Source organism: Mytilinidion resinicola (genome assembly GCF_010093595.1).
Source record: "Mytilinidion resinicola strain CBS 304.34 unplaced genomic scaffold BDZ99scaffold_6, whole genome shotgun sequence".
Lineage (NCBI taxonomy): Eukaryota > Fungi > Ascomycota > Dothideomycetes > Mytilinidiales > Mytilinidiaceae > Mytilinidion > Mytilinidion resinicola.
In genome coordinates, this window is record NW_022985442.1 from 1,316,828 (window position 1) to 1,341,925 (window position 25,098).

General features: G+C 52.8%; 7 protein-coding genes across 7 annotated transcripts; 4 read left to right on the forward strand and 3 right to left on the reverse strand.

The window, feature by feature from the left end:
• The first annotated feature begins 416 nt into the window (after positions 1-416).
• BDZ99DRAFT_439648 (Non-heme 11 kDa protein of cytochrome bc1 complex) lies at positions 417-1,575 on the forward strand. The gene is made up of 3 exons (XM_033717669.1): positions 417-864; positions 1,058-1,174; positions 1,247-1,575. Exons 1-3 carry the CDS (start codon positions 597-599, stop codon positions 1,309-1,311), a joined length of 450 nt encoding a protein of 149 aa, XP_033579444.1. The 5' UTR covers positions 417-596; the 3' UTR covers positions 1,312-1,575.
• A 223-nt stretch (positions 1,576-1,798) lies between these two features.
• Positions 1,799-3,855, reverse strand: BDZ99DRAFT_496889 (uncharacterized protein). Its single transcript, XM_033723467.1, has 3 exons — positions 3,669-3,855; positions 2,857-3,575; positions 1,799-2,806 (listed from the first exon to the last, which is right to left on the reverse strand). Exons 1-3 carry the CDS (start codon positions 3,743-3,745, stop codon positions 2,079-2,081), a joined length of 1,524 nt encoding a protein of 507 aa, XP_033579445.1. The 5' UTR covers positions 3,746-3,855; the 3' UTR covers positions 1,799-2,078.
• A 332-nt stretch (positions 3,856-4,187) lies between these two features.
• On the forward strand, positions 4,188-5,797 carry BDZ99DRAFT_413243 (NAD(P)-binding protein). Its single transcript, XM_033716688.1, has 3 exons — positions 4,188-4,820; positions 4,871-5,602; positions 5,676-5,797. Exons 1-2 carry the CDS (start codon positions 4,445-4,447, stop codon positions 5,590-5,592), a joined length of 1,098 nt encoding a protein of 365 aa, XP_033579446.1. The 5' UTR covers positions 4,188-4,444; the 3' UTR covers positions 5,593-5,602; positions 5,676-5,797.
• A 795-nt stretch (positions 5,798-6,592) lies between these two features.
• BDZ99DRAFT_382791 (UDP-Glycosyltransferase/glycogen phosphorylase) lies at positions 6,593-10,195 on the forward strand (the record flags this gene model as incomplete). The annotated part of the gene is made up of 5 exons (XM_033715293.1): positions 6,593-7,472; positions 7,534-7,642; positions 7,690-7,924; positions 7,977-9,147; positions 9,252-10,195. The coding sequence occupies 5 exons, from the start codon at positions 6,593-6,595 to the stop codon at positions 10,193-10,195; spliced, it is 3,339 nt and encodes a 1,112-aa protein (XP_033579447.1).
• A 3,512-nt stretch (positions 10,196-13,707) lies between these two features.
• Positions 13,708-14,598, reverse strand: BDZ99DRAFT_474645 (uncharacterized protein; the record flags this gene model as incomplete). The annotated part of the gene is made up of 1 exon (XM_033721920.1): positions 13,708-14,598. One exon carries the CDS (start codon positions 14,596-14,598, stop codon positions 13,708-13,710), a length of 891 nt encoding a protein of 296 aa, XP_033579448.1.
• A 4,381-nt stretch (positions 14,599-18,979) lies between these two features.
• BDZ99DRAFT_461164 (uncharacterized protein) lies at positions 18,980-21,275 on the reverse strand. Its single transcript, XM_033719555.1, has one exon. The coding sequence runs from the start codon at positions 21,235-21,237 to the stop codon at positions 19,240-19,242; it is 1,998 nt and encodes a 665-aa protein (XP_033579449.1). The 5' UTR covers positions 21,238-21,275; the 3' UTR covers positions 18,980-19,239.
• A 1,441-nt stretch (positions 21,276-22,716) lies between these two features.
• On the forward strand, positions 22,717-24,951 carry BDZ99DRAFT_383658 (G-patch domain-containing protein; the record flags this gene model as incomplete). The annotated part of the gene is made up of 1 exon (XM_033715342.1): positions 22,717-24,951. A coding segment is annotated over one exon (2,235 nt), but the record flags the coding sequence as incomplete, so codon positions are not given.
• Between the last annotated feature and the right edge of the window lie 147 nt (positions 24,952-25,098).

The following is a 25,098-nucleotide window of genomic DNA, read 5'->3' on the forward strand; positions in this document are numbered from 1 at the left end:
CTTCGTGAAAGGCGCGTAGATTATCCTGACAGCTACGAAGGTGACTGCATTAGCTGCTTCTTTACTGATGCTCTCTCGAGTTCCATGAGGCTGGAGGATCTTGGATTACGAGGTATCGGCCAAGTGGCGCGGCAACTTTAGCAGTTCATCAGATTATGAGTTTGTAAACAACTACCACATATTTAAAAAGTGTTTCAAGAAATTATAAGCAGTATCATGAGACTGTGCACAGATCAATAGTGGGGGTGCGACAAGCTATAAATATGGCATTAGTTTTACTGGTGGAAGGTGTACTCTGAGAGATGAAGGATTTCACTTCGCAGTCCTACACGGATGTAATCTTATGAATGTGACCCTACGACCTCACTTTGATTTCTTAAAGCATTTCCTATCGAAACTACACACTTTCCTACCTTTGTACGGCCCACCAATGACAACCTAGCTATGATAATCCACTGTATCACGTGATCCATCCTCGCCCGATCCATCCCGGCTCTCTCTCACGAACCTCGAGAATCTCTCCCACGCCAACCTCTCCAGCAATTGCCCACCCACCACCCACCACACCATCCGCCCACCCATCCCAACCCCTCACAATGGGCTTCACCGACCTGCTCAGCGACATGTGGGACGCGCTGTCGACGCACCCGGACGCGGACGCCGAGGCGCCCACTTCAGGCGGCGCCTCGACGAACTCGCCGGTCTCGGGCACGGACGAGGAGAGTGCGGACGAGAAGGAAGTCAACAAGTCTGATGCGACGGACGGCGGGGACGGCGAGCAGGGACACAAGCCGAGTGGGGACGATGAGCCCGAGGAGGAAGAGGAGGAGGAAACGGTGGATCCGAAGGAGAAGCTTGAGGAGGGTGAGTACATTCTTTGTTTTCGACGTCCTGAGGTTGTGCGAGAGGTGGGGAATTGAGGTTGGAGCTCTGGGAGGCCAATTGGACGTCCGGAGGGGTTTTTGGGATGTGAGCAGCCGACGATGGGATGGCGTTGCGATACTGTTTTCATCTCTATTCGATGAGTTGAAGGCTGACATGATTTAATTTCTACCAGAGTGCACTGAGAGCAAGCAATGCTCGGCTCCCAAGCACCACTACGACGAGTGCGTCGAGCGCGTCACGGGCCAGATCGAGAACGACGGCAAGGCGAAGGAGGACTGCGTTGAAGAATGTAAGCTCAGCTCCCAGAACCCCATCACAATCAAAACCGCATCCATCAATTGAAATCGCTAACAATCCCTAGTCTTCCACCTCGCCCACTGCGCCTCCGCCTGCGCCGCCCCCAAGCTCTGGGCACAGCTCAAGTAAAGCCCTTCTTTCCACCGTCCGCCTCCCATCTTGGCTCCTTTTACCATTGGAACACTAAGTTGCGAGCTGAGAAAACGCTGCATGGCTTTCCGGCGCTGTAGACGAGGTCGGACGAACGGAGGATAAAAAAACTCAAACACGATTGTACATACCAAAGACCTTGTGTGTTCTCTCCCCTGCCGCGTCTGTACTATCTGGTTAGCTGCTCTTTTTGCTGCGCTGTGCATGATGTGGGGTGAAATAGCGCGTTGTAGTGTATCTGTTCCTATATGCGTAGAATCAAGATGGATGTAGATTTTTAACACTCTCAGAATACGCGCTAACTTGCAATGTGACTACTGCTAATCATGGTAAGTTGAGGAGAGGCGTATCTATAACAGCCGCTATTCGAAAAAGCGATATGAAAATCAAGGTGCAGTACAGTCAAAAGTCCAAAGTCATAAGTTTGAATGTCTTCGTAATATTCAATAGCAAGCTAAGCTACGCTGGTAGTATACTCCAAGTCAACAGAGTCTTTCTCGATATGCCGAGAGGAATCAAGTCATCATTGCATCAACATGCAGAAATCGACATCGCCTTCTCGAAACGGGCCCGCCCAAACATAATCAAGAGTGTCGCCGCCTAGAAAGATCGACTATGCCTTTTGCCGGGCCAGAAAATGCAAAACAGCCAAAACACCTATACCAGATGCCACCTTTCATTCGCCGTAAGCAAGTCTCATGAGGGAAGAAGGCAGCTCTTTCGATCTCTTCGCAGTGTCATCAGGTTCAGATATCGATCTCGATGCCAATATCTAGGCTGGCGATGATGTCATCGTCCATAGTGCGCTTCTTGAAGGTTGGAATGCCCTTCCTCTCTTTCTTGGCTGGGGTGCTCGTGCCAGACGGCTTGGCCAAGGTAGCAGGGGTGCCCGAGCGGCTGCGGTCGCTAGCTTCGAAGAGGTCGTCGAGGTTGGACTTCGGTGGCTGGAGGAGCTTGGCCTTCTCAGCTTCTTCTTTCGCCTCCCTCTCCTTCTGCCTCTTGAGAGCACGCTCGCGCTGTTCGCGCTCGCGTTGGCGACGTTCTGCGATGAGAGCCTTGCGGATGGATTCGGAGTTGGCGATGCGGTTGGCCTTGTTGAGGTCTGCAATGCGCTGCGCGGCGAGTTCGGACTGCGAGGGAGGGGCGACCTTGATGCTGGCTTGCTCGAGGTGCATGAATTTCTGCTTCCGCGCAATCATGGCGTTGACCTCCTCCTCGTTCCAGTGATGGTCCACGAGAGCCTTGATGCTGTGAACCTTTTGCTCGAGGAATGTTCGAGTTGGTGCCTTAAGGTTGTTCTCCGCCAGGTGCTTCTTGTACGTCTCAAGCTCTGATTCCGTGAACTTCTGGTTAGAGAGGTATTGGAACTGCCACTCTTTCTTGCCGATGCCATGTTGCACCACGACATACAGGTCGGTCCAAGCCTTAATTTCTCCTTTGCCCTCGAAGCCGTATGGCTTGCCCGTGGTGAATCCTAATCCAAACGTCAGTCAACGATTGCAGTCGGTGTCGCAGTCTCCTTACCTTTTATCTGGGCCATCTTGTAGAGAGTCCTGCCGGTCGCTGGGTCCTGGCCGGAGCCAACACGGCAGAAGGCGCCAATCATAGTCTCCTCGAAGCCTGGGTAGAAGCAAACCACATGGAACAAGCCACGACCGACACGAGCCATGTCGTAGTGGTTCAGGTTGGGGGGAACTTCCTCGCGGGTGGCCTGCGCAGCCTTGGCACCCGAGTCCCATTCCACCTCGCTCTCGCCCTCTGCATCGATGTCGGATGCTCGATTGGAACCTGAGGACTCTCGTCGACCATGATTGCGGCGGTCATTCTGTCGTTCGCGCAACTGGCCACGCTGCTCGCGTTGCCGCTTGTACGCTTCGAGATGCTGGCTGCTTTTGACCTTTGGTCGACTGGCCTTGCGTTGATTCTCATCCAGCTCGGCGGAGCTCGCCTTGCGCTTCCTCTTATCATCAAGACCTTGGGTATTGTGCTCGATTTGCTTGGCACGACGTGCGAGTTGGGCGCTGAAGTTCTTCTGTTGTTTCTGCTCCTCACGGTCGGCTAGGATCTCCTCGCGCTTAACCTGGGGAAGGGCCATGATGTCGGCCTTGTCCCGCTCATTGCGGAAGACACCCTCCAGAGGAAACATGACTGCGGTATCGGTGGCATCCGGGCTGTCACGGCTCGAGTCGGACTCGTCCATGGCTCCAGAGCCAAGGGAGTTGGCTGGGGAGGCGGCATCGGAGCTGAGAAGTGTCAGCAACAGATCCCAGGGAATGTCGCACCGGAGGCAAGGAAGCAGAGATGGAGTAATGATGTTCATTCGGGGAAAGACTTACGCCTCTCCTTCTTCGGCTTCGTCCTCATCTCCTGCGAGCGCGAGCAACGCATCATCAAGGAAATCGTCGTCGGACATCGTGATTTTGGGTCGGTAGTGATGGTTGGAGTAGGTACAGTGGTATAGCGCGAGACTTGTGGTAAGAAGAAGGACCGAAGGAAAGGTTGTGAAGGCGGAAAAGAGTGGTGTGAGAGTGTGAGAGAGCAGAAGTGAAATGGAAGAGGGAGGTCAACCTCTAGAACCCGAGGCGCTTGGACCACAAAGCTAAAGCGCGCGCCCGTTTTTTGGCCGCCGCGCCTCAGATTGTCACTTAAGCCACCTTTTTAATCGACACCAGCACACTTCACTTCTACAGTGACGTCGATGGGCTTGATCTGCTCACGTGTTTCCAATATGAATCCCGAGGAGGATATCGAGTATACATACTCATACCGGCTCTTCGGGCCGAATGATTCTCCGGTGCTCACGTGATGCGCCTTCCTATTTACGATTTAGTGTGAATGAAGAGTCCTGCAGCCGCAGTTCAACTCTGCATATTTTCTGCAATCTCAGCGAACGAGCCTTCGTCTAAGGCAGAGGCAGCTCACTGACCCAAACGTTTACGTTCCAGCGGTTACGTCCGGAGGAGGCGACCAATTGTACTTGAACGACTTCATCACGCTGGCTAGCCATAGCTAATCCATGCAACGCGTTCACATAACCCTTTCGAGCGTATCAAAGTCCCGCAATTAGAAGAGAGCTCCTTTCGAAATTTCACTATACATCGAAAGGTCCAAAATGGCAGCAGTAAGCAACGACAAAAGACCGGTGGACATTCACCAATCACCACCCCTCGATCTCTCAATCCCATACAACCCGGCTTGGGTCAAAGGCAGGACGATCCTCGTAACTGGAGGGGCCGGTGGCTTTGGTGCTGCCTTTGTACGCAAGTGGGCAGGGCATGGAGCCACCGTCATATTCGGGGATATCAACACCGAGCAGGGCGATCAGGTAGCTCGAGACATACAAAAAGAGACAGGAAACAAGAACGTTCATTTTGTTCACTGCGACGTCACGGACTGGCAATCCCAGGTCAACCTTTTCAAGGAAGCAGTGAAGCTGAGTCCTCATGGCGGCATCGATACGGTGGTTGCAAACGCGGGAATCGCAAAGGGTGAAGACACCTCAAAGCTGTGATGGTGGACGATATGCTAACTTCTACAGCCGACATTCTCCAGTTTCCATGCGACTTGAGCGTCGCTGAGCCAAAGCAACCTAAGTGGCAGATGCTTGACGTTAATCTTACTGGTGTGATGTACACTTCGCATCTTGCGATGTTCTATCTGCCTCGCAACCCGGGATCTAAAAATTGCACCCCAGACTCAGATCCTGCAACGGCCCCTCGTGATCGCCATCTCCTCTTCCTCGGCTCTGTAGCTTCACTTGCAGGCGTGCCTCTCTCGCCGCAGTATGCAGCCTCGAAGCACGCCGTACTGGGCCTCTTCCGTTCGCTACGCGGGACGTCCTTTGCACAAGGCATCCGCGTCAACATCGTATGTCCATACTACATCGACACGCCAATGATGCCTGCCTTCTTGCGCATCGCCATCGCGGGTGGTGGGCTTGGAAAGGTCGAGGACGTCGTCGATGCGGCGACTAGGTTCACAGCGGACTCGCGTATCTTGGGCCGCGGTGTGGTTGTGGGCCCCAAGATAAAGTTGAAGCCAGACGACAACGGAGAGTTGAAATATCTCGGCGAGGATGCTGACATACAGCCATCGGCGGTATGGGAAGTATATGCGGATGACTTCCAGTACACTGATGCGTCTGTCAGAGCGATTGTCAACTCTCTCAATGCAATCCAAAAGGCCCAGGGATGGATAGGATGGGCTAAGGACTGCTTGGCTGCGCTGGCGTATGGAGTCGGTCTTGGGGGAAAGAAGTAGGCCATCCACACTATATGTTTGCATCAGACACGGCCGTTTGAAGGGATGATGATTTTTTCAACGATGTTTAAAAAAGGTCTAACATTTGGTGTTTGGCCTTATCGTTAACCAGGCCTAAGCCTCAGCGAATCAAAAGCTCGTTTAATAGATCTTGCAATGTCCTTGTAATTTCTTGCCTGTGGGACTTTGAGCATGCTATCCTCATTACTGAAAGTCTGTTTGATCTCTTCATGATACTCTAGATCTATGTCATATGCAGGCCTCGGGATGCATGGGGACGAATGAAGCAACTGGTGGCGTTCAGGCACCACGAGGGCGCGACGTCACACAGCAGGGATCGGGTGGTGGGCCGAGAGCAACACCACCCCCGATCGCACCCTGCTCTTGCCGCCTAATCGTGAAGCCGTCTCTACGCCTGCCTTGAAAGCAGCAAGGGGCAGAACAAGGAAGTGCAGGCAAGGGCCCCGTGATCGGCGCGCTGGCACGCTGGCACGCGACGGACCACTCCACTCTTCCGCCATCTCCCGCGTTTAGTACCGCAATTCACACTTTGCCATGCCCCGGTGACGATCCAATTTTGCATGCCTCGGTGGTCCTGCGGCGGACCTCTGCGGCTGCTCTAATCTATCGTCATCGTCCCAGTCGTTCGATATCTCGTGCAAAAAGTCGTCCAGCGCCACTCGAAAGCTGCGTTTGGCCTTCAACGCGACGTTTTGGCTTCACTGCGTACGCCTAGCCTTCAGGCTTCAAAAGAATGACAATGCCAGGCTTTTTGGACGAGCAACACAACCCAGCCATCATCCCCACCGCTATTCCGCTTAATACCGAGTTCCCCTACCCACAAACGAGCTCCTCTGCTTCCTCTGTCGACCGATCAGCCCAACATGATTCCCGGCAGAAGACCGCTGGTGGAAGTGTACCGAACGGCGGAACACCAGAACCTGCGCTGACAGAGCTCAACCGTACTCGAACAGAACCAACTGGCCAGCTAAGACCACAAATGACGGCGAAATCCCAGACCGAGCGGCCTAAGGTCCAAACGAACGACTCCCTGTTCTTTCGAACGCGAAGCGCGACTGCAGCGAAGCACAACAGAAACCGTGGATCTCTCACGTATGCCTTTGATCCATATAGCTCCGACTCCAGTTCGTCCTCGTCGTCCGATGAGGAGGAACCCGAATCAAACGCTACACCCGAGCACGGCCGACGCACAAGCTCACCTAAAAAGAAAGGCAGACGCGTTTCGAGCTCGGCGCCCTTCTCGCGCTTTCAGGTCGGCAATGAGCACTTCAAGACGAAAGGGAGGGTATCGAAGCGGGATGGGCGACTGAAGATCTCGTTGAGCGAGACCGCGAATACCGGATACTTGGCCAAGGCCCTTGGAGCTGGGGTCCGCACCGGAATGAACGCTGTGAGCGCGAAACCACGGAATAAGTGCGCCATGTTCTCGCATGATGGTGTCGAACCAGAACCCGAGATCCCTTCTGACGAAGATGATATGGAGCTACATCCCGAAACTAGGGTTAGGCTCAATATCGTGGTTATAGTCATTGGGTCGAGAGGCGATATTCAGCCGTTCCTCAAGATTGGCAAGGTCTTGAAAGAGGAGTATGGACATAGGGTGAGAATCGCCACTCACCCTGCGTTCAAGAAGTTCGTAGAGCAAGACTCGGGCCTTGAGTTTTTCTCAGTGGGAGGGAACCCATCTGAGCTCATGGCTTTCATGGTCAAAAATCCAGGACTGATACCGTCCATAGGCACAGTGAAGGCTGGTGAAATTGGAAGGAGGAGAACGGATATGTATAATATGTTTCAGGGCATGTGGCGTGCCTGCATCAACTCTACAGACGACGAAACAGACGAGGAAAATATGAAAATGAGTAAGTCATATTCAGCGTAATCTCGGAGAAAGGGAAGTTCATCGCTAATTCTATGGTTTAGTGGGAGACAAGAATCCGTTCATTGCAGATGCTATTATCGCGAATCCTCCAAGTTTCGCACCTCCTCATATTGCCGAGCGTTTAGGTATACCATTGCACATGATGTTCACGTATGTGCACCACTCAAGCGAGAGAATTTGAACTAATCGCTTCCCAGTTTTCCATACACCCCGACTGTTCATTTCCCTCATCCTTTAGCGAACATCAAAGCGAGTAACCTCGATGCTAATTATACCAATTTTATGAGCTATCCGTTAGTCGAGATGATGATCTGGCAGGGACTCGGCGACTTGATAAATAAATTTCGGACGACGACGCTTGGTTTGGAGCAAGTATCGACAATCTGGGCCCCAGGCCAACTGTACAGATTGAGGGTGCCATACACATACATGGTTAGTTGATCTAGCTTGGAAGACTTACTGGTGCATTGCTTACTTTTCCTAGTGGTCACCGAGCCTTGTTTCCAAACCCAGTGACTGGGGTCCAGAAATTGACATCGCCGGCTTCGTATTCTTGGAGCTGGCATCGTCTTTCAACCCCCCCGAAGCTCTTACAAAGTTTCTGGAAGCGGGACCACCTCCAGTATACATTGGATTCGGCAGCATTGTTGTCGACGATCCAGAAAGGTTCACAAAGCTCATCTTCCAAGCCGTCGAGATGGCCGGCGTGCGTGCCATTGTCAGCAAAGGTTGGGGTGGCTTAGGCGACGAAAAACACACACCAGACAACATTTTCATGCTAGAGAACACACCACACGACTGGCTCTTCCCAAGAGTCAGCGCAGTCGTCCATCACGGCGGCGCAGGAACTACTGCTATTGGGCTGAAGTGCGGAAAGCCAACGATGATTGTCCCCTTCTTCGGGGATCAACCGTTCTGGGGAGCTATGGTCGCCAAAGCACGGGCAGGAGCCCACGAATGCATTCCCTACAAGAGTCTCACCGTCGAGCGCCTCGCTGAGGGCATCAAGCAATGTTTGACCGACGAAGCACGCGCTAATGCCCAAAAGATAGCGGAGAATATTGCGAAGGAAGGCGATGGTGCTCGCAATGCCGTCAAGTCATTCCATCACAGTCTCCCGCTCAAGGGCGAGCATACTATGCGCTGTGACCTGTTGCGAAATCGTGTTGCGGTGTGGCAAACCAAGACCTCAGAAACGAAGCTCAGTGCGCTAGCCGCAGAGATCTTGGTTGCGAAGAAGAAGCTCAAATGGTCGGACATGAGATTGCTCAGGCATTACGAGTGGAATGATTTTGGAGGTCCTGGTGAACCACTGACTGGAACTGGCAGCGCGATTCTGGGAAGCATCACAAGTGCTGCGAAAGGCGTGGGTGGAATTCCAATAAAAATGGCGAGCAGCGTGAGAAAACGCAAAGACCACGAGATCAGGAAAGGTAAAGCTAAGAAAAGAGCGAAGGATACTTGGGCGGTAGACGAGGCTGTCGTTGATGGGACTACTAAACATAAGAAGGTACCGAACGGCAGGCCATCTGGCCCGGAGAGAGGGAATACTACGCTTTCGAAGCTGTCTGCTGACCCTGAGGAGCCTTTAGTGCTAGAACTAGCACAGGAGGCCGGGCACGGGTTTCAGCAGACTGGGGAAGCATTGGCTACAGGTAAGATCACCCAGTCCTCTTCCATATCCTTTCCACCACGACCACCATTTATCTCCATGTGTTGTGTTCTGCCTGAAAGATCTCATCTAATGGTTCGATTGTAGCACCGATGGAGCTAGTACTAGCCGTCGCCCAAGGCTTCCACAATGCTCCCCGCCTTTACGGCGATCCAACTGTGCGTCGTCCTCCCCGTATCTCAGGTTTTCACTCTGGCCTCCGCGCTGGTCGCGACGAATTTCTCTTTGGTATCTACGATGGCGTTACCGGTCTCTGGATGCAACCATACAATGGCGCAAAGCACAACGGCGTCCTGGGCTTCTGTTCGGGTATCGGTTATGGTATAGGCGGTTTCGTGCTTAAGGACATTTCAGCAATAATAGGACCCTTCGCCTATACATTTAAGGGAATAGAAAAAGAGCTTAAGAAGGGGAGCCAGCCGACTGCTTTCATAAGGCGTGCTCGGATCATTCAAGGACAGAAGGATTTCAAGGCATTGGCGGCGGTTGATCTAACACACGATAACGAGTTTGATCGGAAGAAGGTGGATGAGATGGTCGCTCGCAGGAAGGAGATTGAGAAGGATGTCCTTTCGAAGTGGAAGGTCGTAAAGAAGGAGGTGGAACGAGAGAGGATCAGGTCGCATAGTACTGTGCGCGGCAGACTCGGGCTCGCGCCGAGCGAGAGGAAAGGCGGGAAACACGTCCCGAGAAAAGACGAAGTCAGGAATAGCTTGAAAGTCCAAAATTCGACCTTAAAGAGGAGCAGGGAGGTTGAGAGGGAGAAAGTCGACAACGCACTGGCTCCTGCTGCGTCTGAAGCCATGCCTGACCCGAGTGAGCTGAAAGCCGAAGCAAAGGACTCTGGGGTTGGGTTGAGGAAACCGATTTCGAGCACAGATGCGCTGCGGCAACCGGAAGACGCGGACACAAACTCGGCAGATGTGAGCGCAAAGAAGGACGAAAAAAGTGACACAGGAGGAAGAAGCATGAGGCCAAGCGGGGATAGAGAGAGGGCTGTCAGTGATACCATGGATTGGGCTAAGGCATAAAATAGATATGTTCTGCTGTTCTAGATGTTCGCATTAGACACTGCATGCAAGCGCGGCGTTTCGTTTTAGACTATACCATCTTGTAAAAGCATGCTACTTTTAATAATTAATCTTCTAACTCTAGTCTGCCACTGCTCGGACTGCCCTAATGGGGTTTTCATAACTCAGGCGCGATGTCGAGTTTCGAGCTCTGGAAACTGAGCTGCCTTTTGACTAAAAAGCTTCCTACTAGCTGGGCGACCCCTCGCAATGGGATCGACGGAGCAAGAGTAGCGTCTGATCAGCGGGATGTTAGGGACACCATGCAAAGGTCAAGGCACTGGAAGTTGGTAACAGAGTGGCTACATGGCTACGGGACCACTCCTAACAGTGGTGTCTAGTGTTCAAAAGCGGCATTCAAGCAGTAGGATTTATGTGCTCAGACATATAACCTGGTATTGTCCTTCAAGGTGGCGACATCACGAGGTGGCGCTTGGCTTGCGATCTCTGCTTACCTACTCCCCATGTTCTACGACGTCCCTTTTTAAGCCACATACAAGCTAGCCATTCCAGCGACGATCGCATCCATGAATACCGCTTCAGCGATGCAATGGTTCTCCGCAAGTCGAGCATTCCATCATGCACTCGTCCAATGTGTCATGGTCTAGAGGCAATGCCACAGTCAAACGTACACGCAGCGCAGTGTCGACTTTCCTATCTAGAATACAGTCTCCAGTTTCTCCGTCAACCCTACGAGCAGCTTCCTACATAGCGTGATGCCTACCGTCTACATATATGATTCTTGGTGGAACAATACGCACTTCTTTCCTCCGCCTACCGCGATCCAGACACCCTGAGGCTCAGAGCGCACTGCGACCCCCTCTACGGACCGATACCTAGGCTCTTGTTTCGAAAGCGAGGGAGTAGCTAAGTGACTCGTACACTCGTACTTGGATAAGTTTTGCAAAGTTCAATGGTTCCCCAGACTTTGTCGAATCATCGTACCACTCAAGACGTCCTCCGACGTCCTCCGTGCCCACGAACAGGCCCTGCCTTTCGCGACAAATGCGAGAACTTCCAGAGTAGTGACGATAAGTAATACTAGCAAGAGACGCAATGGTATACAATGGTGTTCTTGCAGTTGTTGCGCGCCCCTCCGCAAGAAACTTCCGCCAAGACCGCCACGGATTGCGCCAGAACCTCAGCCCTCGCCCTACACAAATGAGAGAACTTCAACTATAGCAACTATGAGTACCATTAGCAAGAAACGAAGTAGCAAACATTAGTGGTCTTACCACACCTGTCGCTGTTGCGCAACGCTTCCGCCAAGATTCCCACTAAGCCTACCACATATCGCGACAGAGCGCTAACCACCCCCACGCGACGTCCACATAAGCTTCACCACAGGACGTCTAGGTAAGGTTTGCTACGCCCTGGCCGGTTTCCTCCACGCTGGGTCTATTTTCCCCTGTCCTCGGAGGCCTGGGCCGGTGGAACCGAGCCGCCGCGGTGGGAAAATCGTTGCTGCCTAACGCTGACGAATCTTGGTACTATATTGGCCGCGCGCTGATGAGCTTAATACGACGTCTAAGGGGCCCATATAGGGGTAAAAGGGCCGGGGGGATAGGAATGCGATTTGCGATGAGAGGTTTTTGACATTGGGGGCGAGGTTTTTGGGATGGGGATGGGGGACTACGGAGGTGTGTGTACGTTGGCAAGGTTGTGAAGAGGTAAGTACGGTTTATGGTGTTAAAGGTAGTCGCAGGGATGGCATTGTGTTGAGTAAGTGTGGTGTGATTCGCAAGGTGTGGACTTTGACATCGTGCTTGGCGGTTTACTCAGGTTAAATTGATGTGAACTCTGCCTGTATTGTGGTGGCCGTACGGGCCGAATATATACTAATAGGAAATGGCCCACCCCCTAGGTCTTATCAGCTCAGCTGAATAGATGCCAGCTGAAAGGAATGGACACAGCTGAGAGGACCCTGGTGTAGCTGAACAGAGGGCCTCGCCACGCTGAGTGCGCGCTAGTAGCAACCAATCAAAGAACGAGAATCAAGGAGAGAGAAAAAGGGGGGGAGTGCCTGTACGTAGGTGACCGTGAACCGTATGAGTTGTTGATCCTAGGTTGTAGCTGTTACAACCCGAGTGGTTTTGGGTTAGGCCTGGAGGACCACAGAAGTGCGCACACGTTCCCAGGACTTCGAAGAGATGAGTGTGACTTTGGATATAGCGGTAATAAATGGTCTGTTAGCATGTTGAGTGGTTGCTGCTTGATTTACGAGGTGTAGACTTTGACATCGTGGGGGTGATTTCTGGGTTGGCCCCGGGGGTGCTAGGGAGTGCGACAGCATTGCCAGTTCTTGAGGAAGAGCAATACAATTTAGGGCATGAGAGATAGTTAATGTTATGGTATGATTGTAGGAACTGATGCGAGATTCACGTTGCGAGGACTTTGACGTCGTGCTCGGACTTTTTGATATACTCCAGGGGTGCGTTGAGAGCACATTAGTGTCGCCAGCATTCCTAATAGTGGCTATACAATCTACAATGTAAGAAACTTTACATTACATCTGAGCTGTTTCGCATGCTTCAGAGTGCCTCCGATAGCAACATGTCGCTGTCCTGAATCGTCACTGTGCAATTCACACGCTCAGGAACTTTACATCACCTGCGGATTGTTTGTAATGCTACAAAGTACCTCTAACAGTGGCTCCAGAGCGCCAAACAGTTGCTATTTCGTGAGGTGTAATCTGGACTGTAGGAAACTGTACATCATGTACTGATTATGTTGGAGGCTTTGAGGCACGTCAAACAGTGTCAAGAAGGCGACAAAGTAAACGCGCACTTAACCACTGCGAGTAATTACCTGAACGTATGCACTTAGGGGTCTTAAAGTAGTGAAGAGTTTAATACTAGAAAGACTACAAGATGTCACTGAAGTGACCTTCATGTGGATGCAACATGCCTAAGAAGTGACGAATGTCTACTTAAACAACTGACAAACCTGTCTACGCTTTGCTTTGCAGTGATACCCGCTTAGGGTCATTATAGCATAAAAGCCATTAATCACGTTAGGGTAGATGAAGGAGTGAAAGGGCCTTTAAAAGCCACTTAACATGCCCACGACGAGGACCTTTGCGTATACCTAATACGCTCACAATGAGGGCTTTCAGGGATTACTGTATACCTAACGTGCCCATAAAGTCTTGTATCTACGCTTTAATACTGCTAAAAGTCCCGAAATCGTTCACACCTTGTGAGGCAGGTGTATAGACCTTGAGGCTTCACGGTATACGAAGGCACATGTTTGGGTTTTACAGTTTTTTTGGCTTTACTAGCTAAGGTACCCTCTCTTGGTAAAACCAATGCAGTTGAAAAGATACAAAAATGTAACCAAATTCAGTCGAAACAAGTCGCAAAAGCACAAACACCGACTGCCATGTAAGGCTCCAGGTTTTCTGGGGGTATTCCACCATATTCCGCCATAACGCCATGCTGTGTGTATAAAGCAACAAAAAAGCACAAGAAGCGTCAATTTTCGTTCCAAAAAGTGCCTCCAAGGCTATCGAACATTTGCATTCCATCAGGCAGCAAGTCTTTAGCCCATGACCATGTCTCCCTATCCCCATACCTAAAGACTATCCCCGTCTCGTGACACTTCCACACCATCGCCTCAGTATCAAAGACCCATTGATGCCCCTCGTCGTCCTGGATGTAGTGGTCTACCGGGTAACGCCCGGGGTTCTCTTGTTCGAATTTCTGGAGGCATACGGGCATAGCCGCGTAGAAATCCACCTGCAAGTTCTGGAAAGTGTGCAAGCTGCCGATGGAAGCAGCCTCGACAGAGACGCCATTTTGCTGGGCCTCGATGGCATTGTTGGAGGTGGAGTAGGAAAGAGACGAGGAAGAGGCGCTGTCTTGCTGGGGCTCGATGGCCTGGTCCAAGGTTGTGGAGGAAACAGCCCCGGAAAAGGCGCCGTTTTGCTGGGTCTCATAGGTCTGGTTGTAGGCGCGAGTCGGCTCATGAAGCTGAAAATTGACCGAGTCGTTCGTGTGAGGTTGCACGGTTTGCGGAAGAGTGGAGGGAGGAGCGGTAGAGGATGCAGGCGCAGTGTTGACTTGGCGATACCTGCATACGGGCTTGTGATGGTCGACACCGGACGAGCCTGTGAAGCCCTCGGACTGGAATTTGCAGCCCGGATTGGGGCATTTGTATGGCTTTTGGTGTGTGTGCTCGGCGTTTATGTGGGTTTGTAGCTTTGTCTTGTCCTCGTAGGCCTTGCCGCAACCATCGTACTCGCACTTATAGTCCTTAATCTTGTTGTGGACATTCTTGATGTGTTTTTTCATGTCTGTGTTTCTTCCAAAAGATTTGGCACATCCCTGCACCGTGCATGGGACTCTGGAGGGAGCTTTTGGCATTTTGGCGTAAAGTGAGGGGTTTGGTGGTTGTAAAGCGTTGAGAGAGACTTCGTGAGAGGTAGGGTCACTGTTCACAGTAGGCAAAGTCAGGCGCAGAAGGTTGTCGTCGTGGGTCAAGTTAGAGTGGTTGTAAGTATACGTGGAGAGAGAGAGAGTAGGGGGCAGGCTCTGGCAGGAATTTGTACTTGAGCTCTAAATGTGGAGCATGTAGCGAGGCCACCTACTCACGATAGAGCTCCATGGTAATGATAATGGGAGTGCAGAAATAGACTCCGAACACCTAGAGAGCTTGGTTGAAACATCGGCATAAAGGGCAAGGGGGCCCCCTACTCACGATAGAGCTCCATGGTAATGCTACTGGGAGTGCTGAAATAGGCTCTGAACACCTAGAGACCTTGGTTGAAACATCGTCTAAAGGCCAGGGGGGCCACTGCTTCGGTAGGAGTCATGGTAACCCATGATATGGGTAGCTGGCTAACCCTTCTTGTTCAGCGTCGAGGGAAGCTGCGTGGTCCAGAATCAACAACGAACGCAATTTACGGTCGGACATTATTGTTTTGTAGCGAATAAGTCTCCTGAAAGCTATGGAAGAGCTTATCTACCGTCTGATCTGAAGTTATGATGAAGTGACACCCGGGTGCAGCACGGCGCCTTAGCGAACCTTTGAGGCCAACGAAACCCTCTACACCTTTTCTCGTGCGATTTTCTTGCTCTACTGCATTTTTTGAGGTGCTCCGGTAGACCCATGAGCCTAGACCATCGGTATTGTTCCTTGCATGGCCTACTTTACGCGTTATTTCGGCTTGCGTTGCATCGTGGAGGGCCACATATCACTTCCTCACAACGCCCGCGGTACGACCCACCCCAACAAAAAAGCTAGCTGATCAGCAGGTTGCCGTGTTTTTTAAGGCCTCCAGTGCTTCCATGGGCGGGTTGTTGCTCCGAAGTAACTCTGCTCCGATAATCGCCCAGTGTTGACCGTCCACCTGGGCGACCTCACGCACTGTTGACGGTATTCGAAGGCTTTCACGAACCGAAAAACGATCGGACATTACTAGATTTGTTAGCGCATGCTAAGACAGCTGATTATTTGACAGGGGTTGATGGATGCGAATTAGCAGTCTGTTTGCTACTACTAGAGCCGACCGCCTCCTAGAGCCGACCGCCTGCCTATAGGATTCAGCCAATTAGGGGTCACTTTAGGCCATCATCTGCTCGAAGAGCAACAACTAGCAACAGCGTATGGTTTCAGCCTCATCGAACCACGCGTTCTATGGGAATAATGTGCTGATAACGCAAATCGGTCATAATTGCTGCAGTTAACCAGGACACAGCATCAACATGCGTAATGGAGAGGAATGAGTTTACAGCTGCACTTGGTATTGCAAGTTATCGGCTATGAAGAGAGCTATTTGACGGATTTCGATTCAGTCTCGCTCAATGCCCAGCTGACGAGGTCACTTCAAAAGATTGGAACACATGAATTGCCCTCTGCCTTCTGAACAGGCTCACCCAATGCGTGTTATCGCAAAGTAGATTCTACTGCATTATCTTCTCCACAGTGCGTCTCATCATCCTTTTGTACCCTCGCCAGTTTTCCGTGTTAGTAAGCTATAGATTCCACACTGGACCTAGTCCGCCATTTGGCGAACGAAAAATGTTCAAACTTGCTGTTAGTCTAGATGCCAGTCCTCTCAGCCTCCTTGGCAAGTTTTGCGGATTTCCAACCATTGGTTCGTTCTCAGAAAAAAAATTCTCACGGCGGCCCATGTCTTGACGTCGGCACAGGAACGCGCTAAACCCGATCTGGATAAGCTGACTGTAAGACTCTTGCTGCCGCCACCTGTGAATAGCAACACTCGCTCTGCCTATATAGTTGGCCATCATTCTGGTAGTCGAAGCGCGATTACAAGCTGACTTCTCAAAGCCGCAACAGCTTCAATGCTTTGCGTCACGTCCGACTGTTGACCCGCAAGTTTGGATGCTGCGGGCCGAGCCGCTTGCCGATCGCGAGCCCGCACCGCTCGGACCAGAACTCTGGACCGCCCCACTGCACCAGGTACAGGGCGGGCCAGATTGGCTGCAATTTTCATCGATCCAGGTATTAGGTTGAGCCCCTCTCAAGGGTCAAGGGACAGTGGAGCTTTCCCACGCCGAACCGTGGGTCCGGCCATCAGAGCAGTCTTGTGCAGGTACAGAAAAAGCTCGTCATACCATTCACCTAATGTTCCGGGGTAATGAATGTTATAGCCTGTGTGAACGTTATATCGAATGTCACTGTCCGCCTAATATTAGAACGGCAATTGGAAGGTTGAACGATATAGCGTACATTAACGGTATATGGCATGAAGGTTATGACGAGCTTTTACTGTACTGCGCCGTAGTTCCAGATTAGTTGCCGCACGGCTCAACTACGCGGTATCTTGAGCCAAACTTGAAGGCTGATAGCACTCAGCTAACAACGAACGATGCAGGCACTGAACAGCCTGGAGAGGATTCCGCTCGTCAGCTGGCTGTGCGACCTGGACTCTCGCGCCCAGCTTGCTGCCTTCACTAGCAGAGATGAAACGGGAAATTTCGGCACTATTTTTAGGGATTTGAAAATTTTATCATCACTCGGCAGTAAAGAATTGCGTAGAAAGAAGAAAACCATGGGAAAGCATAGCTGGCTGCGTAATCCAGACTCTCGCGGCCGACTCATCGTGAGTGGGCCACGATAACGGTATTCCGACGCTAGCATCTTGGCAAGAGTATATAAGAAGGGCGTCCCCCTCTCTGTTTTCGAGCGGGCTTCGGCCTTTGCTTCCTTGCTCACAATGTAGGTGCTAACCCCTCCAGCTGATCTCTTCTGCCATTTACCTTTGCCATCTCCTTCCCATCTTTTTCTTGTCTACTTGCTTCATCTCCTTGCTATTTATTGCCATCTACTGCTTCATCCACGTGCCATCTACTGCCTGGTAGGCTTGCTTCATCTACTTGCTATCTCAATCTGTCCTCTACTTTTGCCCTCTATCTTTGCCATCTACATTTATCATTTACTTTTGCTATCTACTCTTGCCATCTTCTTTCCATCTACCGAGCCGTAGTAAGTCATCTACCCTCGCAGGGCGGAGTCGGCGCTGTCACCTGGATGACCGACACGGATGGGGTGCGTTGCTGGGGCCCCCATCGTAACCCTCTCTCATCTTCTTGCCATTTAGTCATTCCATCTATTCATCTACTTCTACCTCTAATCATCTCTGCCATCTATAACCATCTACTTGTCATTTACCGAGTCATAGTAAGTCATTTACCCTCGCGGGGCGGAGTCGGCGCTGTCACTTGGATGGCCGACACGGATGGGGTGCGTTGCTGGGGCCCCCATCATTACCCTTCTCATCTTTCTGCCATCTACTTCTCCAATCTACTCATCTACTTCCATCTAATAACTATATACTCACCACCTCTTCAATCTCTACTCATCTCTTGCCATCTACTTCCTATCCACCAAGCCATAGTGAGTCATCTATCCTCGCAGGGCGGAGTCGGCGCTGTCACTTGGATGGCCGACACGGATGGGGTGCGTTGAATGGGGCCCCCATCGTTCCCCAGCATCTTTCTTGCCATCTACTTGCCATCTATCCCTACCTTTCCCCAACTTGTCTTATCTGAAGCCTTCTCACCACCTCATTTCTAACCATCTCTTGCTATCTATAACCATCTACTTTTCCATCTACCGAGTCATAGTAAGTCATTTCCCCCCCCCCCTGGGCGGAGACGGCAGCGTCGCCTGGATGGCCGTCACGGATGGGGTGCGTTGGAATGGGGCCCCCATCGTTTCCCAGCATCTTCTTGCCATCTGCTTCCCATCTATCCCCATCTTTACTTATCTACTATCTACTTTCCACCTAGCTCATTTCTAACTATCTCTTGCTATCTACAACCATCTATCTCCGCCATCTACCGAGCTATAGTAAGTCATTTCCCCCCCGCTGGGCGGAGACGGCAGCATCGCCTGGATGGCCGTCACAGATGGGGTGCGTTGGAATGGGGCCCCCATCGTTTCCCAGCATCTACTTGCCATCTACTTGCCATCCATATCATCCTTCCTCATCTAAAATCTCCTTACTCTACCTATCTCATCTCTATAACCATGTCTGCCATTTATAACCATCTATCTCTGCCATCTACCGAGCCATAGTAGGCCATTTCCCCACGCTGGGCGGAGGCGGCACCATTCACCTGGATGGCCGTCACGGATGGGGTGCGTTGGCTGGGGCCCCCATCTTCACCTAGCTTTTTTCCTTTTCTTGTGCAGTGATGGGAGGAGCTTAGATAGAAAATACCAAAAATTCACTTCAACCCACATCCTAGACTGAAACGTGAAACGCGAACAGAGTGTGACTTGGGACGAATCTTTCATTTCTGTGCGACTACATACGCTTCGCTAAATCTCTGCTCGCCGCACACAAAAACGCTCAAATTAATAGGTTAATAAGACCCCCAACCTCATGACAACCAGACCAGCAGTAGCCCTCAGCTTACCAGCTTCCGAAACGCCCGCCCGCAGGCTCCGTCATGCAAACTTAGTCGTACAATACAAGAGCCATCCTATCCCTAACCTTGCCTAAATCAACCCACTCCGTCTATACTCCTGTTCTACTAAGGCATAATACTCTGCCTCCACCGATCAATCATATCCCGCTGTCTTGCATCCATCGCCGGATCATACGGCTGCTGCATCGCCAGGCTCATCTGCTGCATCTGCTGCATGCTCATCTGCGGATAGCCGCCAAAGCCCGGCTGTGGGTACCCTGGTGCTTGCATGCCCATACCCATGCCCATCATCTGCTGGGGCATCAAGCTGGGCTGCGGGAAGTAGCTCGGCTGCGTGAAGTTCATCGACATGCTCGTAGGCAAGCCCATGTTGGCCATCGGGAAGTAGCCGTTCGGTTGGGCGGGCTGCGGGGAGGCTACGGCGCCACCGACGCCGCCCATGCCGTTGTTGTATATGCCGCCTTTGAAGGGAGTGGGTTTCGCGGCGAGGGATGGGTCTTGGATGTTTCCGAGGTCGCCGATGAGCGGCTTGTCGAGGCCGTAGCTTGTGCTTCGCTTGTTGGTCTCCAAGAGGTCAGCCTTCTGGCGAGTTCGCTTGATCTCGCTCTGCTGGAGCAGGCTTCCTGGAGGAAGGCTAGAGATTAGCGCTTCATTTGATACTTTGCGAGCGGAGTGTGGGCCTAAGGGATGTGCCGAAAGCAGGTCTGCCATGCTGTGGGAGCCTCGGAGAGGTGGACGTGAGAGGGCACCCGCGGCACCATCGGGATTATCGCCTCGTGCGATAGCTTTAGCCCGGAGTCGAGCACGGCGTTGACCGAGCGTCTCTTCTTCTTCATCCGCCGGCGCGGCGACTGGTTTTTCCTTTTCAACATCGTTGAGACCGCCGAACTGACTCATCATCTCGTTCGCGAAATCGCCGCTGATGGGACGTGTCTCAACGTTGCCGATAGCGTTGTCGAGTGCCTGACGATCTGCAAGGCGGCGCTTTCGTTCAGCGAGGGTTTCCTCCTCGCCCTCCTCTTCGACTGGCGGCGTCGCGGCTTGACCAGGAAGTATTGGCATTGACGGGGAGGGCTGAGACATTCCAAGTCGCTTTACAGGGCTGGGCCCACGTCGAGGGTCACCTCCACGCAATCTGTGCCGTCGTTTGCTCAGAGGTTCGTTGTCTTCCAATTCTCGTTGTGCAATCAGGCCCAATGGACGATCCCAGTCCGCAGCCATCGGCTTGTCCCGTCCTTTATTGATAAGACCATCTCGTTGGGGGAACAGCATTCCAAGAGGCACCTCGTCATCGTCGTCTTCCTCGACGGCAGGTCGAGCATCGGGGTCTTCCCAAGCTAGGGTGACCTTAGCGTTATGGCGCTTCTTCTTCTCAAGTTGGGCAACCGCATCGAGCTCTAGCAGAGTCGAGTGCAGACCGGCAGAGAAGTTTGTGTTGTTCACGTTTCGACTCTTCTGCAGTTGTTTACGCATCTGTAGTTCTGCGAGGAGGGTTGTTGGAGGACCATGATACTGAGGACCTTGAGGCTCTTCATGCAGCCCTTCTTCTCCTTCCTCCAGGTTCTCAGGGAAGTGCTCACGTTCATCATTGAGACGGTCGTCGTTGAGCGAGTGGCGCAGCGGTGTGTGCTCGCCTGCCTCATCCTCATCTTCCTCGTGATGGTGGTATGATTGATCAACATCATTGAGAGGTCCAGTCGCGACATCGTTGAGAGGTCCAGTCGCGACATCGTTGAGAGGTCCAGTCCCGACACTCATGTGGCTACTGTTTCGAACGGTCAGCCGATTAAGGTCATGAGTGCTACTGCGCTTCTGTAATTTATTCAGTCCATCGCCACTTGAGTTGCGTCGAGTGCGTAGAAGGTTCAGAGAACTGCGACTTTTCCTCGCGTCGGCTTTATCCTGGTTGAGTAGCGATACACCACTATGCCGGTTCTCCTCCTTGCCGTAAACCTCATTACCAACACGGCCAGCAAAGGGGTGGTCCGTGAAAGCGCCGACTGGAGCATGCGCCGACGCCTCCAGGATGCTGTCAAGGGTCTCCTCGGCGGACTCTCCCTTGACCTCAAACTCCTGAGCCTCAGCAACCTGATCGAAAAACATGCTTGCTCGAAGCTGGGCAGGAAGGCCAGAGACGCTCTTGCGCGGATTCATCACAGACTTCCGGTTCTGTGCGGCGTCGGCAGAGTCTGAGGAATTTCGTGCTTCGTCGGGTAACCATATCGCTGATTTCCGAGCGTCTGGTGGTAGAGATTGTAGGAGCTGCGTGCGTCGCTTAGCCTGGACAGAGGCAGCTGGCAGTTGCGAGAGGCGCTTAGGGAGATTCAACATGCGAGGGACAGGTGCGGGATAGAACACCATTCCATCGGTTGGTGGAGGTTGCCCTAGTTGAGGAGGAGCAGGCATTGACCTGAGCAGTGACGAGTTCCTGCTACCACTATTTTGTGAATGTCCCCCAAGTTCCTCCGTTACCGGTGAACAGTGTACGCCATCGAAGTCCTGGAATAGGGTTCGAGCTTGGTGATAGGTGTCGGTGGAGGCTGCTGTGGGCGGCCTGTCGGGCAAGTCGTTTGGGTGGGGAAAGTATCCGCTGTGGTGTTGACCGTCCGACATAGGGGACTTGTTTGGGTTGTAATCGAAGGCATTTGTTATTTCCTGGGCTATTTGGTCGTAGTGTTGGCCGAAGGAGGACTCCCGACGGCTTGAGGGCTTCGGCGAGGCCATTCGGGGAACTGCGTTTTGCATGGTGGGCGAGACTGTCTGGCCGTGAAGGTACTCTTGGTCCTCAGGGCGGATGACATTCCCCAGGCGGGAGGTGCGGCTGGCTGAGCGCTGTCTCTGCAACGATGGCTGAGACCACGATCCCGAGCGAAAAGAGCCAATGGGGGAGGTGATGAAGCCACTAGGTGAATAACCGCCCCATCTGGCAGCACTATTGACGTCAACAATGGAGGTTGTGTAGGAGCTGGTCGAGGCATTGCGGGAGCGAGCGGCGGGCAGTATCCTGTCGTCGCCGCCAGAGAGGAGCGAAGACTTGCGGCTGTCTGACAGCTTCTGCTCCAGCTGCAGCTTGCGAATCTCCTCGCCGAGCTCCGAGCCGGTCGAACTCATGCGCTCGGCGCGCTCCTCCAGGCGCTCGACATTGCCTATGTATGCCCCTTGCAGCGACTGCAGATCCGGAGTGGGATGGCGGAGGTCCATGGGGCCCTCGTGAGACGCGACTCGCACCATTGGCTGCGGCGAGGTAGAGCGAGGGAGGTCCATGGCGAAGAGGGCAGTTGTCGAGAGCCCGCGGTGGTGAAAGGGGTGCGGGAGGCACGCGACAGGGAGGTCAGTCAGTGTTGTTGCAGTGAATTGGGCGGGCGTTGGAGCGCAGAGATAGGGCCGCTCCCCAAAATAGTTTACGGGGCCCGTTCAGCAGGGGGATCACACCCGAATTCACGCCGCGACCGCCACAATCTGCGCCCAGAATAACCACCCCGGTCGCGGCAACTATTGCCAGCCTCAGCTCTGCGAAGTGCTCTCTGCCTACATAGTGCCGCTCTCACTCAATCCATCGAGAACCCTCTCTACCGCCACCTCCCCCCCAATCCACTCGACCTCTCCGCCATGGAGCGTCCGGCCTTCAAGCGCAAAGGCGACTTCAGCGATGCCGCCAGTCGCAAGAGCGCGAAGAACGGTGACGGCGACCACGCCGGCGCAAAGCCCAAGATGTCGTTCGCCGAGAAGATGATGGCCAAGATGGGATACCAGGAGGGCCAGGGCCTCGGAAAAACCGGCGAGGGAATTCTGAATCCGATCGAGGTCAAGCTACGGCCCCAAGGCGCCGGTGTGGGCGCCGTCAAGGAAAAGACTGCACAGGCAAAGGCCGAAGCCAAACGGGCTGCCGAGCAACGAGGAGAGGAATACGAGGACTCGTCGGAAGAGGAGCGCAAGGCCAGAAAGCGGCGAAAAGAGATCATTAGGTCTGGAAATGCCAGCGGCGCCAGTACGCCCGGCGGATTCGGGCGAACGAAGACCAAGTACAGGACCGCCGCCGATATTGAAGCTGCCTCCGATGGCTTGCACGTCCCGAATGTTCTCAAATCGTTGATCGATGCGACGGGCAAGGAGGCAAGGCTGCTCACATCCACGGCGGGATTGATGACTCCGTTGGGCGGCACATCAGACACCGAAGCTGAAAAACTAGCGAGGAAGGCCAGAATGGAGCTGGAGGCTTTCGCCGACGCCTGGAATGATGTTACGGAGAAGAAGAAATTCTTGTTCCTCGAAGAAGACCAGCTGCAGCAGGAGATCGAGGCACAGCAGGAAGAGATTCGAAAGGTCAAAGGAGTCACAGAAGCAATCGCTGCTTTGGGCCAACTAGATCTAAACAAGGCGAGCACGGCCGATGAAGCGGCTAACAAGTGGACTGAAGTGGTCTCCCAGCTCGACACTATCCAGTTCGAGTTTCGAAACGAGATTCAAAATTTCGGTCTCTCGGAAGCCGCCGTGGCTGCAATTCATCCTCTATTTAAGCAAGAAATGCTCGACTGGGACCCATTGGAGAACCCGATGCATCTTGTTCCTCATATTCATCGGCTACGCACAATACTTGGAATAACCACCAAGGACACAGTTGCTGTGCTCAACGGCGGCGACACATTCGACATCGGTCGACGCCACAAATCCACCACTGCTTACGAAACCATGATCTATACTCTCTGGCTGCCAAAGGTTCGCACCGCAGTGACGAACGAGTGGGATGTCTATAAACCTACGACACTGATCGCGCTTGTCGAGGCCTGGAAAGACATTCTTCCGCCATTTGTTTACCACAACGTTCTAAACCAGCTTATCGTACAAAAGCTTACGACTGCTGTGCACAATTGGAACCCTCGCACATCACTGAAAAAGAGATCCTCAACACCGCTCCCTCATGTTTGGCTTTTTCCTTGGTTGCAATATCTCTCAGATCATCACACGGATCCTCGGAGCTCCTCCGGCCTTCTTGTGGACGTTAAGAGGAAGTTCCGACTCTCTTTGGATACCTGGGATCTCTCACGCGGTGTCATGCCAGGCTTGGAGAACTGGCGAGAAGTTCTCCGCGGCGAACTTGACAACGCGCTCGTCCGGCATCTCCTGCCACGTCTCGCTCTTCTGCTCACTTCGGACTTCGAAGTCGACCCTTCGGACCAAGACTTGAAGCCTCTTGAGCGAGTGATAGCATGGAACTCCTTTTTCAAAGCCAGCGTCCTGGCACAGCTGTTCCTTGCTGAGTTCTTCCCCAAGTGGCTTACCGTGTTGCATCAATGGCTCACGGCTGATCCAAATTACGAAGAAGTTGGGCAATGGTTTACATGGTGGAAAAGCTACTTCCCCGACGAAATAAACTCTACTCGAGCAGTCGCAGAGATGTGGGATAAAGGACTTGCGATGATGAACGAAGCACTGGATCTTGGAGACCGTGCTAAGGCCGAATTGGCGCCACCAAGAGCGGGCCCACCTGTGGCTGGTCCACCTGGAACCCCGAAAGCACCGGGAATTGCGAGAAAAGACCCACGATCGGCGCGTAAAGAAGTGGTGGAAGAGGCTACATTCAAGGACGTCGTCGAAGCTTGGTGCAGCGAAGAGAACCTGCTTCTCATACCCCTGCGCGAGGCCCACGCGACCACCGGCCTCCCTCTCTTCAGGGTCACAGCGAGCGCGACCGGCAAGGGTGGGGCGTTGGTATACCTAAAAGGCGACGTCGTCTGGGCGCAGAACAAGAAGGAAAAGAGTGTATGGGAACCGATCGGGCTTGAGGAGGCGTTGGTGCAGAAGGCGGAAGGGAAATGATAGGCATCGGGCCATCGAACACCGTGCTGAACATAGAGCATTGCACGACGTGGGCGTGCCTATGTATCAGTCGGTGATACCTATGAATGGTAAGGTACCCGCAGCCGCACCAGCCTCTCTCCTCCAGAACAGATTATCCACTGGCGT

What these genes read in the sequence shown, in the direction of transcription:
- BDZ99DRAFT_413243 (XM_033716688.1), top strand. Translation starts at nt 4,445, where the DNA reads ATGGCAGCAGTAAGCAACGACAAAAGACCGGTGGACATTCACCAATCA. An exon ending in AAACGCGGGAATCGCAAAGG is followed by an intron (nt 4,821 to 4,870) that starts GTGAAGACACCT and finishes TAACTTCTACAG; the next exon opens with CCGACATTCTCCAGTTTCCA.
- BDZ99DRAFT_439648 (XM_033717669.1), top strand. Translation starts at nt 597, where the DNA reads ATGGGCTTCACCGACCTGCTCAGCGACATGTGGGACGCGCTGTCGACG. An exon ending in GAAGGAGAAGCTTGAGGAGG is followed by an intron (nt 865 to 1,057) that starts GTGAGTACATTC and finishes AATTTCTACCAG; the next exon opens with AGTGCACTGAGAGCAAGCAA. An exon ending in GGAGGACTGCGTTGAAGAAT is followed by an intron (nt 1,175 to 1,246) that starts GTAAGCTCAGCT and finishes AACAATCCCTAG; the next exon opens with TCTTCCACCTCGCCCACTGC.
- BDZ99DRAFT_461164 (XM_033719555.1), bottom strand. Translation starts at nt 21,237, where the DNA reads ATGTTTTTCGATCAGGTTGCTGAGGCTCAGGAGTTTGAGGTCAAGGGA.
- BDZ99DRAFT_496889 (XM_033723467.1), bottom strand. Translation starts at nt 3,745, where the DNA reads ATGTCCGACGACGATTTCCTTGATGATGCGTTGCTCGCGCTCGCAGGA. An exon ending in GAAGCCGAAGAAGGAGAGGC is followed by an intron (nt 3,576 to 3,668) that starts GTAAGTCTTTCC and finishes GACACTTCTCAG; the next exon opens with CTCCGATGCCGCCTCCCCAG. An exon ending in CAAGATGGCCCAGATAAAAG is followed by an intron (nt 2,807 to 2,856) that starts GTAAGGAGACTG and finishes CGTTTGGATTAG; the next exon opens with GATTCACCACGGGCAAGCCA.